The following is a 12,424-nucleotide window of genomic DNA, read 5'->3' as shown; positions in this document are numbered from 1 at the left end:
CTCAGAATTAAACTTTTATTATGACTTTACTCCTTTACAAATATTCTGTGAATCATATAACTACCTTTCAGTGGGGTTTGCCTGGTTTGATTTTGTGACATATATTAATCTCAATCAATCTTTTCGCATCTCTTGGGATAAGTACAGAGAATATTCCCTTTGAAAAAAAGTTTCTCTGCTTACATTGTGCCAAAGTGAGGTGCAGATGAAGAATTTTAAAACAAATCTGTTGTTTGGCCCAGTGCAGATATTTCTGCAGTCTGATCTTCCATCTGTAAAGGCTCAACAGAGACAATTAACCACCAGGGACACTTTTTGATGTGAGGAACTTAAACTTGCTCAATCTGTCCTAGTATCACGTTTCAATCTTGAAAGGGATTAAAACAGTCCAGTGGAATGCTATCTTCAAAAGCTGACGCCCGACCAATGGGATCTCAGAATTCAGTAGAACTTCCTATGACTCCATCTGCTGAATCCAAACCTGCATGAGCCTGGACGATCGGGTTCCCATGAACAAGTGTCACAGCTCTGCAAGACCTTTCAAGACTAGGACGGCACACACAGGCTGACTGGAGTAGAGAAGACGAACGCTGGACTGCTCATGGCCCTTGGCTGTGTGAAACCATCTCTGCTGAGCTCAGCGGTCTCGTTAACTCGGGATATAAGAGTCGGTATCCAGTTTCCAGGCAGATGTTAGCCTGATTTAAGAGTTTCATTTGCCTGCTGTGATTATTAAGGAGCTTTTCTATCTTCTACAATGTTGAAGTTCAACTACACAGTCAGTACTCCAACAGTTCTGCCCACATGCAATAGTGCACCCTCCTTTAGATCCATGTGGTAGCGTTAACCTAGTGATGCAGACGTGGCAAAGCTTTTACATGCTTGCCCCCCCCCCCCCCCCCCCCCCCCCCCCCCGTGACCCCGACTAGTGGGATTAAGCGGTTCAGATAATGGATGGATGACTGGGGTTATAACAGAAAGTATAAAGCAATTTAACATTCATCAATTTGAATCAAGTGAATGACTCCCATGATTGTCACTGCACGTCATATCTGTAGCAGGCATTTATTCAGAGTTTGTCCTGTGTGTCTTTTTCTAATATAGGGTGTGTTTTTGGACTTTTACTTAATTCCCATTCGATTTGTGATGATACAGACATGCACTGGTAAGACCTGTACCTCTCTTCCCTTACATTGACAAACGAGGCATCAGTGTCAGACGTGTCAATTCCAGGTTCAGAAAGTAAAAGTCCTCACCAGGATTTTGCTCAAGTTTGCTAGATTTTCAAATTAGTGCAATCCAGGTAAAATTAGTGGAATCAACGCAATCTAGGAAGCCTGAGCAAAATCCTGGTGAGGACTTTTAATCTCTGAACCTGGAATTGACACCTCTGGTCAGTGTACGCTCTAATAGCTTTGTTCTTCATGAAATTAGAATGGATATGGAATTAGAAAATAAATCACAAATTACATGAGTTCATATAATCACTGATGTGCACATTTTTATCATCTTATATTGTGCAAACACTTCAGCAATGATCCGTTCAGCTTGAATAGAGATCTCTCTGATTCTTATGCACTTTTCAACAAGGCTAACTTCCGCCAAAGGATCAGGCAGTGTATTACTGATATGAAGAATACATGTCAACATGGTGATTAAAAGGGTGAGCCTTCCGGACCAGGCAGAAGCCAATGCTCTATATCTGCTTTATTCTAGCACCATGTAAAAGAAATGGCCTTGGTGAAAGCCGATATTATTATTGAAAAGTGACAACGTATTAGATGCAGTAGACCTGAGGAAGACGGGCTCCTCGAGGAAGGAGAGGAAGACAAACGTGCACATACCTCGTGTGGCTGATTAGATGATGTTTCCTTGGCCAGGAAGAGTCAAATGATGGTATAAGCACACAGATGTCTGAGAGGATGCAGCGTCTTCCTGCAAGATCTGTCCAGATAAACCTGCCCTGTGCCCAGACCTCCACCACACCCAAGATGGTCTACTAGCAGTAGCTGTTGAGTTGTTTTTTCTGCTAATCTGACTTTGTTTATTAAGACTAGCACAACACTAATAATGTTTACGAGGGCTTTGGTAAACATACTTTTTTTTCTGTTTGTTTTTTCCCCTTTAGGTTGTTTTGCTTTGACCGTCCCACCTTCTGACCTTCTGTTCTACCTCCTCCTCCATGTAGAAGAAGACTTGTGTGTGTTTGTAGAGTGGCATTCATACGTGGTCTTCAGTTTTCTCTTTATATAGGTTCTTGATCATCATAAATCATGTATTTTTGCAGTAGTTAATAGTTTATACTTTAGTTTTGCACATCTGTTTACATTTAAATTTGATTCACATTTGATTAGGTGCTGTGAGAGTGCTCAGGAATTCAAGATTCACTTTCAAATTGAGAGTGAGAGAAGTGACATTGTTTTATTTTTTATACATGACAAAAAGCCCACGCAAGTAATCTCAAGCAAGCTGTCTTGTATCAGCAGTTGATCGTACCATATTATTGTTGTTATGTGGTCAGAGGAAGGTGTGCATTAAAGATTTTAACGATTTTCAGATGGTAAAACATGGTTTAATTAGAAGGTGTGTCATTTATAAACTTTCACAGCTGGAATGATGGTGGCCATACTGGCTCTGGGAGCACTGTTCCATTCAAAATAATGAAAAGTATTGTTGTTTTCTCTCTATATATATATTGAAAATATCTAATAATTTGGTTCTTGAACTCTTAAATGCATGAGTTTCAAAGTCTCTGTCATCATTATGACCACTTTCTCTCCAGAACTATTCAAAGCTGGGCTCCTGTGACAGTATTAAGTTGTATTAGCATGTAAATATTGGATTTGTGTGTGTGTGTGTGTGTGTGTGTGTATACACTGTATCCCCCGAATATCAGTCTACCATATATCATACCTAATATCATACTTTCTACCTAAACAAATAAAGAGAATGTATTTATGTTGTTCCACAATAAAATAAAAATAAATAAAAAATAATTTATTTATGTTTTCCACAAGTACCCACAATTCCGTGCGTGGTCGTCATTCTGCGCAACTTCAGTGCTGCGTTGACGTGCTCCACGTCTCGGGAACGGCGTTACGTGACGGGAAGTAAACGAGAACGATTGGACAAGTTTGGTGTTTTGACGACTCGTTTGATACTCGGGGGGGATTTTCGAGCAAACCCCCCCACACACACACCTGGATTTAGTGGGTTTTACCCCCATAGTATTTGTATTACTAGCTTTCAAGCAGAACCGCCACTAACGTTTATTGGCTAATTGTGCTAGTCGGCTAACTAGTCCGCCATGTCCGCGCGCTCAAATGTAAACAACCAACGGCCGTCTCGCGCGTGTGCGCGCGCCATGACGACGAGCTGCTCGCCTAGCTTAGCCAACTAGCCCGTTAGCTTATCTTGTCCGCATGTAGCTCGTAAACAGATACCGAACTTTTATCTTGGTGAATGGGAGATTAGTCCCCGGTGGGTCGTCCCGTCCTGTGAGTTTACCGCCGCCGAGCGCGGTTGTTAATCTGCAGGGCCCGGGTTTAGCAGCTAGCCCGGTTAGCATGCGGCTAACACTGCCTGGTGTGTTATGAGCGTCACTAATGCGTTTAATGGCCGTTCTGGTGTTTGGTGACCGGAAGTGTGAAGATAAATGAGCGCCAGGTCGACCAGAGGGCCGAGTGTGGAGGTGTTGAGTGACGAGGTCCTGAACATGGGGTTGCTCAACCTTGTCTTTGGATGCATTGGGAGGTGCGTGGACGCCGTCGTGCTTCTCCTGGACGTGAACTTCGTGGTGGTCCACTCGCTGGTCCGCCTGCTGGTGGCGCTCGTGTCCCTGCTCGCGTCCCTGCCCACGTTGGTGGCCAACTCGGTCCTGGAGGGCCTGAACCTCACGGTGCTGTGCGCCGTCGCGCTGATGGACGGGGCCACCGTGGTGAGCCACAACGTGGTGGGCGGAGGCGTGCAGATGATGGGCGGCGTGCTGGAGAGCTTCAAGATGGTGGGGTACCTGTCGTCGCACATCCTGCTGCGGGCGAAGGAGCTGGTGCACCGCGGGCTGCTGTCGGGACACCACCTGCTGCGCCAGGCCTGGGAGGGCTGTGGCATCGTGTTGAGTCTCCTGCTGTACCTCGTCAACACCGTGATCAACCTTCTGCTCATAGGCACCCAGAACCTGTATGGCGTTGTGATGGGTGTGGCGGAGGCCGTGTCCAGCCCTCTGCAGAAGGCGGTGGAGCTGACCCTGGCCGTGTTTACCTTCTGCTACAGCGCGCTGGTGGGCACCTCCGTTCTGCTCTGGACGCCGTGCAGACTCGCCATGGATTTCCTGAGCTCGCTCGGGCACATATTCATCAGTGTTTTCTTGCTCAACTCCTATGGGCTACTGCTCACTCTGGCCATAATTATAAGTGCCACTGTTTATCTGAACCCTGCCCTGTCTCAGCAAGCGGTTCGGCGGATAACGGACTATGTCAACACGGCTCCCAGCCTGCGGCGGCTCCGGAGAACACTGCAGAGGCTCTGCGTGCTGGAGAGAAGCTCGTGGCAGCGGTTAGCTTGGCCCCGCAGCCGTATGGGCCTTTGGATGTCGTTCGGCGGGAGGGGGGCCGTCAGGACAGAAAACGAGGACATTCAGCAGCCCGACACCGAGGACGAAGCTCCTCCGGACGACGTAGCTGAGGGAGAAGCTCCTCCGGACGACGTAGCTGGGACAGCGGACGTGGGGGGTGACGGTTCCTCACACCAGCCCCCTGCCCTACACCTCCAGCCTTTCCCTGACTCCAGCTCTCACAGACCACTGCAGAAAACGGCCTCGGAGCCAGGCCGCCGGCCTCCGCCCGCAGATAACCTGCTGAGCCTCCTGCACGAGCAGGAGGAGAGGAAGAAGTGTGTCATCTGCCAGGACAGCACCAAGACGGTGGTGCTGCTGCCCTGTCGCCACCTGTGCTTGTGTCGGGACTGTACCAACATCTTACTCCGACAGCCCATCTATCTGCACAACTGCCCTCTCTGCCGCCACATGATCCTGCAGACCATGGACGTGTACCTCTGAGAGTCCGTGGACCGCCACCACTGGTGTTATTCTGTGAATCTCAGGTTAACGGAGCGAGACTGTTGTGGAATCGTGCGCTACAACCACCTCTCCGTCAGTAAGGTGGAGCGGCCAGTAGATTCCTCTTGTGTCGTCCACCCCACTGTGCAGAATCTTTTGCTACTATAAGTTGTAAATGCACATGAAAATGCCGTTTTATACACTCAGCTATTCTCAGCTTGTTGAGGCTGGTAACTACAATTGTCTTTTTACAGTATGATTCATAATAATTTAGCTTTTGTAATGATGTACACTAAATTTTTATACTGCTGTGATGAAAACATGAATGTAAGCTTCACTTGGCATAATAACAAAAAGCAAAGAGAGGCCCTTTCATCGCAGTCCAGACCGCTGTGTGCACTCGTGGCCCAGCAGAGCGCTGCTGTCGGGCCCGTGTTTGTGTGACGCAATACTCCAGCCTTATAATGTGAAAGATAGCGTTGCCTGACCTTACTGACTCCAAACAGGTTTAATGGTAACATTTGTTGTACTATGTTATCGATCTGTTGCTAGTGCTGACAGCGTTTTGCTTTGCTTTATTCTTTTTGTCTGGGACAGATGTTTCTGCTGTTTCTACAAGCCATTTTACAGTTAGATATTATATAATTGATATTCAAGCTGTTTGTTATTCTGCTTTAGACCAAATATTGATTTTTTTTGTAATGGCCCTCTATCTACTGTGTTTATTTGTGTGCTCATATAAATGGTATTGATCAGCACCAAGTGAAATCCAAACATTAGCCGGAGGTCCTGCTTCAGGTTTGATCATTTGGGCCCTGGTCTGCCCTGTCTCCTGATTCCATTGATTAATGTGAGGAGATGATCTAAAAGCTGGATGGGACCACAGGAAACCTTTTAGCAGAAACTCGTTCCCATGATGTTCCATCATTTTTATATATTTCTTCTAGCATGAGGGGATTCTGTCCATTAGAGCTGAACAGCCCCGTATGGATCATAATTCTGCTCAGAAACTCAAATTATCGATGAATTTTCAAATATGAAAGCTCAGATTGTATTTGAGCAATGTATTTTTTGCTTACTTCAATTCAGTCACGGGCTTAAGCCAAACTTCATATCTCATTATTATTTCACTGTGGTGAGCTAGGACATGGACTGTATTCTTACAGGCATTTACACAGTAACAAAGTTGCCATATGATGTAAAAGAAAATACTCAATCTGCTATTAGTTCACATGGTTTGGATTGTATAAGTACCATCATGTTGTTTTAAGTGTGCGGGTTGTGTAAAGACAATGGGATGTTTTGTTATTCTTAGCTGTGTCCTCACAGGCCAGCAGAGAAAATGTTGAGTAAAAAAACTTTAAGGCCACCGTGGCTGCTTGATGGTAATTATTTTAGTCTCAGACTACGTCAGGCAACATGTCGGATTGGGACTCTATCCCCACAATAATCGTTTAATTTTAAAATGCGAATAGTCTGAATGAGAGGAGAGCACTGGGCCTCCATGAAACATCTTGTCTCAAGGAGCAGCTGGGTGTGGGCGTGAGATTGGGGGGGGGGGGGGGGGGGGGCTGACGTGGAGGCCACTTCCTTTAAGAGCGCACCATTCCTCGGAGAAATGACCACGTGCCTTTGTTAAGAAGTGCTTGGATGACGTAGCAGTTTGGTTTTACATTGTGCTTGTACTTGTACTTTAACATTCTGTGCTAACATTTCAGCCCCACTAGTGCAGTGATACTTCTGTATGTGTAATTTAATGTGGAGAGGGGAGGCCTTAACCGTCCTCGTGGTTGCGATAGCCATAAAGGAGAGCTTAATCTGAAATGACGGGTGTTACTAATAAGGACATACATATCACCAAAAGTGGTGAAAATGCAAAGAGAAACACGTTCAGCACTTTGGACAGCTCCTGCTAAATTGCTGAAGATCTCAGAGGTTAAGAGCTATTGAGTTAATATTAAATAAAACTGAAATTGTTCAAACACATATTACTGAAGGGAATATCACAGGTATAATATTAAGATAAATATTTCTCTCATTGCTGAAGTCTTCCTAATTCTATTGTCCATATATGGTCTTCAGTATGGCCAACAGGACACACACTGCATGATGAGTTCGTTTAACATCTCCAGAATGGATAATGGAATAGTTGAGGACAATGAGTTAAAAATAACTCTACACTCAGAAGGAAAGTATGTGGTAAAGGAAAGGTTTCCTATTTGTGCAGTGAGGAGGGGGGGGTCACGGTGAACATCTCGGGGTCCACACTGACGAGGCCGAACAGCACAGAGCAACTTCAGTGTGCGCATGCTAATACAGGGGTGAAGAAAATCTAGGTTTGATCACATTGTGTAGTTTTATTCCTCCTGATTTCGTGTTTATGATATTTGCATGTTATTAGCCATTGGCGTGTCATATTCAAATTTTAATCCATCAACAGTTAATCAAGGGTTTGGGATTGCATAATTATAAATATTAATGATTTGTTAGATCAAAGGTTTCTAAGGAAATGTATTGGTTGATTCATGGAGCAAACACCTGCTGTGAATTTTGCCGTTAAGCTTCTTGTTGGAGGACAGCAAGTTGTACACAAAGTACTGAAACAATGAACAGTGGGACATGTATTCAAAAGTTCACATTGAGTTCACCTGTAAAGGTGAGTGCAGTTTAGGGTCATCCAGAAATTTCACACAAAAGTATTTTTGTGAGGAACGTATCTTCTATTGTTACGTTGTTTCAGTTAAAAGTATTTTCAATTTTTTAAGTGTTAACCAAAATGATCACAAATTGCTGAACCAAACACATATTAATTCATCTTGAAATGAGCTGTAACTGGTATAGGTTCCTAATATGATATACATTTACAACCACAAGTACATTCTCCACCTGTTAAAAATACAGTTGGAGGGGCTAGTCAGGTGTTTGGTCGTTTTAGCACGGTGGTCATGAATACGTTACACATGATCCTCAGGGGTTTTTGGATATTATAAATTTAATCGAAAAACAGTTGTTGAGGTTTAGAATACAGAAAGAATTGCAAAAGGGATTACATTTATCTCAGCTGAACGAGTTAAAAAATTCATAGATAAAAAAAGGTGTTTGGACTAGAGCTAGAGGGTTTTGCAGGATCTTACGAATGATCTTATGAGTTTTTACATAATGTTTTTCATGACATTTACAGGGAGGCCCAGGTGACTTGGTATGGAACGACACAAGTGCCAACATTTGTCAGCCTGTTCATTCCTCTCAGCTCATCTTAGATGATCCAAGTTTCATGTTTGGTATTGAAATGACGAAGTACACAACCAAAATCTCTAAAAGGCTTTGGATTCTCAGCAACAAACCATCTCACCATCCAGTAATGAAGCTTCTAGCACTGCAGAGCAAACACAATAGCTGCCATTACAGTACTGAAGGTAGTGCACCACTATACTCCGCAGACTTCAGCTCCATTTCATAGTAAGAAATTCTTATTTCAAGACCAAACTGATGCCTGCTGCTGGTATTTAGTGGATAATAAAGCCCATGTGAACACATCCATAAACCGATGTAATAAAGCCTGATACTGTGATTGTAAATGCTCTGTATTAGACACTCTCTGGGTCTTTATTTTAAGCATAGTTCATGATCAGTGGTTATGAGGGTTTGGAATGTGACCCTGTAAATTCCCTAGTGGAACAAGTTACAGATGTGTAAGCAGGAAGCTTATTCAGACCACTGCACCCGATCATCTGTAGATGGAAAAGTGGAGGAGTGTGAGAACTTGTCATGGAGGATGGACGAGGGTTCAAGGGAATATGTGGCGGGCTGAGACGTAGGGCTGAGGGCTGAGACACAGCCAGCAGCCCTGAGATGCGGGGCTGCGGGCTGAGACGCGGGGCTGCGGGCTGAGACGCGGGGCTGCCGGCTGAGACGCGGGGCTGCCGGCTGAGACGTAGGGCTGCGGGCTGAGACGCAGGGCTGTGGGCTGAGATGTAGGGCTCTGGGTTGAGACACAGGGCTGCCGGCTGAGGCGTAGGGCTGCGGGCTGAGACACGGGGCTGCGGGCTGAGACACGGGGCTGCGGGCTGAGACGTAGGGCTGAGGGCTGAGACGTAGGGCTGAGGGCTGAGACGTAGGGCTCTGGGAGTCTTAAAGTTAACTCAACTTAAAGTTCTCACTTAAAGTTAGTACCACTGAATTTTCCTTAAACCAGCAACAAAGTAACTTAATACTACTACTAATAATAAAATAAAGAAGGCAATCTCCAGTATTACTTCAAGAGAATAATAGGTCTAACTTTATTGTAGATCGTTGTGTACAATTGAGGAGGTCTTACGGGGAATTTCTCCCAGAGAATAAAACCCTCCAGAAAATGTCCAACACTCATACACAGAACTCATGTTTTATGCATGTTCAGGAATGATTATGTAATTGCTCCACCTTATTTGACAGTGTTTTTCTTCAACTCATACATTATTCAATATATGCAAATTGAAGTATGGCATCCTTATATCCCATTGGAAGACTTTGGCTGCTTTATTATATTATTATTATTATCCTGAGATGTCCTCAGCTCACACCACCAGACACCTGCAAGATAAAGTTAAGCTCTGAAACATTGAAAACATCTGACCTTGTTCGGGACAATGAATCAAACAGCGAGACCCACAACAACCAACAAGGAGGCTTTCTGCTGATTAACAATGATTATAGCCAGTGCTGATAGTTACCTCCCAATGTGCGTTTCCCAGGTCTTCAGAGGAGAATGTTCTAGGTCCCTCCGGCCCCCTGCACTAGGACATCGCTCTGTACCCTACACAGGTTTTTTATTCATTTCTTAACTTTATACCCATAAATGTTTGGGGTCACAACATAATCTCATTTAAAACTAGGGCATAAGTTTCAGAAAGTGTGAAGTTAAATAATAGATGCTCAGACTGTGTGAATGTTGTATGCGACACTATACTTGTGCAGTCAGCTATGGATGTGGAGTGTGAGATCTCATCTCTTTAAATGATCCATGAACATTCAGAAATTCATGAAGTAAGAACTTTCCTGACTTGAGCATTCAACCACATGGAGCCTCCTAGAATTGCAATATGGGGATAGAGTGTATGTGAAGAAATCATGCCCCCTGGTGGTCATGAAGTAGTATATGAAAACATAATACAAGTACAATACTGTCTAAAATTTGTGAAGTCTGAGTTTAGATTTTTCTGTTATTTTATCACGATTCTCTTATTTTATCATCACCGGTTTTTGTATACGAAATGTCAGGTTCATGTTCATCAATTCCATGTACTTGTTTTGAAGGAAACGTGCGAGTTGCCAGCAGACTACATGAAACATGGAATCAGATCAAAAGTAAACGAACCACAGCTGCACCGATGGGTCAGTTAAGACTCACGTGGGTGAAACGCGCGTGTGTGATCAAGTAATCAATTAAGCGGACAAATCAAATGCGACATCCTCAGGAAAAGTTTTGAGCCACACTGATTAAAAGGAAGAGAAGACCAACCAAATCACTGTTGAGCCAAGACAAAGTACAGATCAACGATGCCAAGAGGAAAGAAGACAAGAAGGTGGTGAGGACCTACACTTCACCTCCAGAACACTGCAGACCTCTGGGGTAAACATGTGTCTACAACCGGGTGAAGAATCAATACACATGGTGTACATGGGAGAGTTGCTCATAGGAAGCCTCATATCTCAAGAAAGAACAAAGTTGCCCTTTTAAACTTTGCCAGAGAGCACATGGACAAACCTTCTGGAAGTCCATTCTCTGGACCGATGAATAAAAAATTGAATTATTTTGCCACAATCACAGGCACCATGTTTGTAGTCAACACTGCATATAACAGTGAAGCACGGTGGTGAAAAAATTAAGGTCTGGGTCTGCTTTTCTGACTGTAGACCAGGACGGCTCCATTTTATCCAGGGAATTGTCAGCCCCATCAACAAATTCTTCACCAGAATCATTCGGGGATTTGAAGCTGGTAAGGAATGATTTAATACGGGAGTAAAAGTGCGGCCCGCGTTCAAATTTTCCGGCCCACAGCCTCTGCCGATCACGGTATTTTATATTTCACCAGAAGATGGCAGTTGACTCCAAGAAATCTATTTTATATTTCACCAGAAGATGGCAGTGTATTCTACACTATACTATTGCGGTATGGCAGTGTATACTATACTACCCCCACCCCCCACCCGAAATGCCAGGCTAAATAGGCCCCCACAAATGTTCACATCACCAAATCTGGCCCTCACTGCAAAAAGTTTGGACACCCCTGGCTTAAGAGAAACAAGGTTAGCACTGTGGACTGGCCCAGTCAAAGTCTCAATCCCATAGAAATGCTGTGGTGAGATCTGAAGTGCGCGGCACATACCAGATGTTCCTCAAACATCTCAACTGGGGTTCTGCATGGAGGAGAGAAAAAGTCCCCAGAAGCAGATGTGAAACACTTATTTGTGGTTGCGGAAGACGCCTGGTTGAAGTAATGGCTGCAAAAGGAGAACTAAGAGTTCACATACTTTACACATACTTTACACACACTTTACAAATTGAATCTTGTATATCCCTGTAAATTTGAACATAATTCATAATCAATTAAATAATATCGGATTATTGTCTACAAATGTTTAATGTGGCATTTAAAACATCACAAAGCAAACATAATGGACAGATGTGAAGGTGACGACTGGGGAATTTGAGGGGGTGGATTCTGACGCCTTAAGGCCTGTAATGTGTGCAGCAGCTGGAGACCTGGATTCTCCCTTCACAGACCTGACCTCATGGAGAGAGAGAGAGGGAGGGAGAGAGAGAGAGGGAGGGAGGGAGGGAGGGAGAGGTGTTGTGGTGGATGGCACCAGAGAGACCAAGAGACAGACAGACAAAGAGAAACAGAGAGAGAGAGAGAGAGGTGTTGTGGTGGATGGCACAGACAGACAGAGAGAGAGAGAGGGAGGGAGAGAGAGGGAGGGAGGGAGAGGTGTTGTGGTGGATGGCACCAGAGAGACCAAGAGACAGACAGACAAAGAGAAACAGAGAGAGAGAGAGAGAGAGAGAGGGGTGTTGTGGTGGATGGCACAGAGAGACAGACAGAGAGAGAGAGAGAGAGAGAGAGAACTGCACACCAGGTGCCCTGGATGAAGAATGTCAGTAGTAATATTACAGCCTGGAGCCTGTAAAACCACTTCAACAGCCCGTTGGACGTGGTGAAACCCCGGGAGACGTCTGTGGCTCCACTGCATGGCAACAAGAGCAATAAACACCCAGCTTCACAGTGACCAGAAATGGTGTTTAATAAACACCACAAAGCATTTCTACTCCCAAAGTCAAACAAACAGCACTGTTTTCTGGTTAGCCAGTAATAAATTCATCTTAAG

The 12,424-nt window shown here is 44.5% G+C and overlaps 1 protein-coding gene across 1 annotated transcript; it reads left to right on the top strand.

The window, feature by feature from the left end:
• Positions 1–3,058: 3,058 nt before the first annotated feature.
• On the top strand, positions 3,059–6,425 carry rnf26 (ring finger protein 26). Its single transcript, XM_076976671.1, has one exon. The coding sequence runs from the start codon at positions 3,656–3,658 to the stop codon at positions 5,054–5,056; it is 1,401 nt and encodes a 466-aa protein (XP_076832786.1). The 5' UTR covers positions 3,059–3,655; the 3' UTR covers positions 5,057–6,425.
• Positions 6,426–12,424: the final 5,999 nt, after the last annotated feature.

Source organism: Brachyhypopomus gauderio, chromosome 16, assembly GCF_052324685.1.
Source record: "Brachyhypopomus gauderio isolate BG-103 chromosome 16, BGAUD_0.2, whole genome shotgun sequence".
NCBI lineage: Eukaryota > Metazoa > Chordata > Actinopteri > Gymnotiformes > Hypopomidae > Brachyhypopomus > Brachyhypopomus gauderio.
This window is presented reverse-complemented; position numbering and strand designations above follow the sequence as displayed.

What these genes read in the sequence shown, in the direction of transcription:
- rnf26 (XM_076976671.1), top strand. Translation starts at nt 3,656, where the DNA reads ATGAGCGCCAGGTCGACCAGAGGGCCGAGTGTGGAGGTGTTGAGTGAC.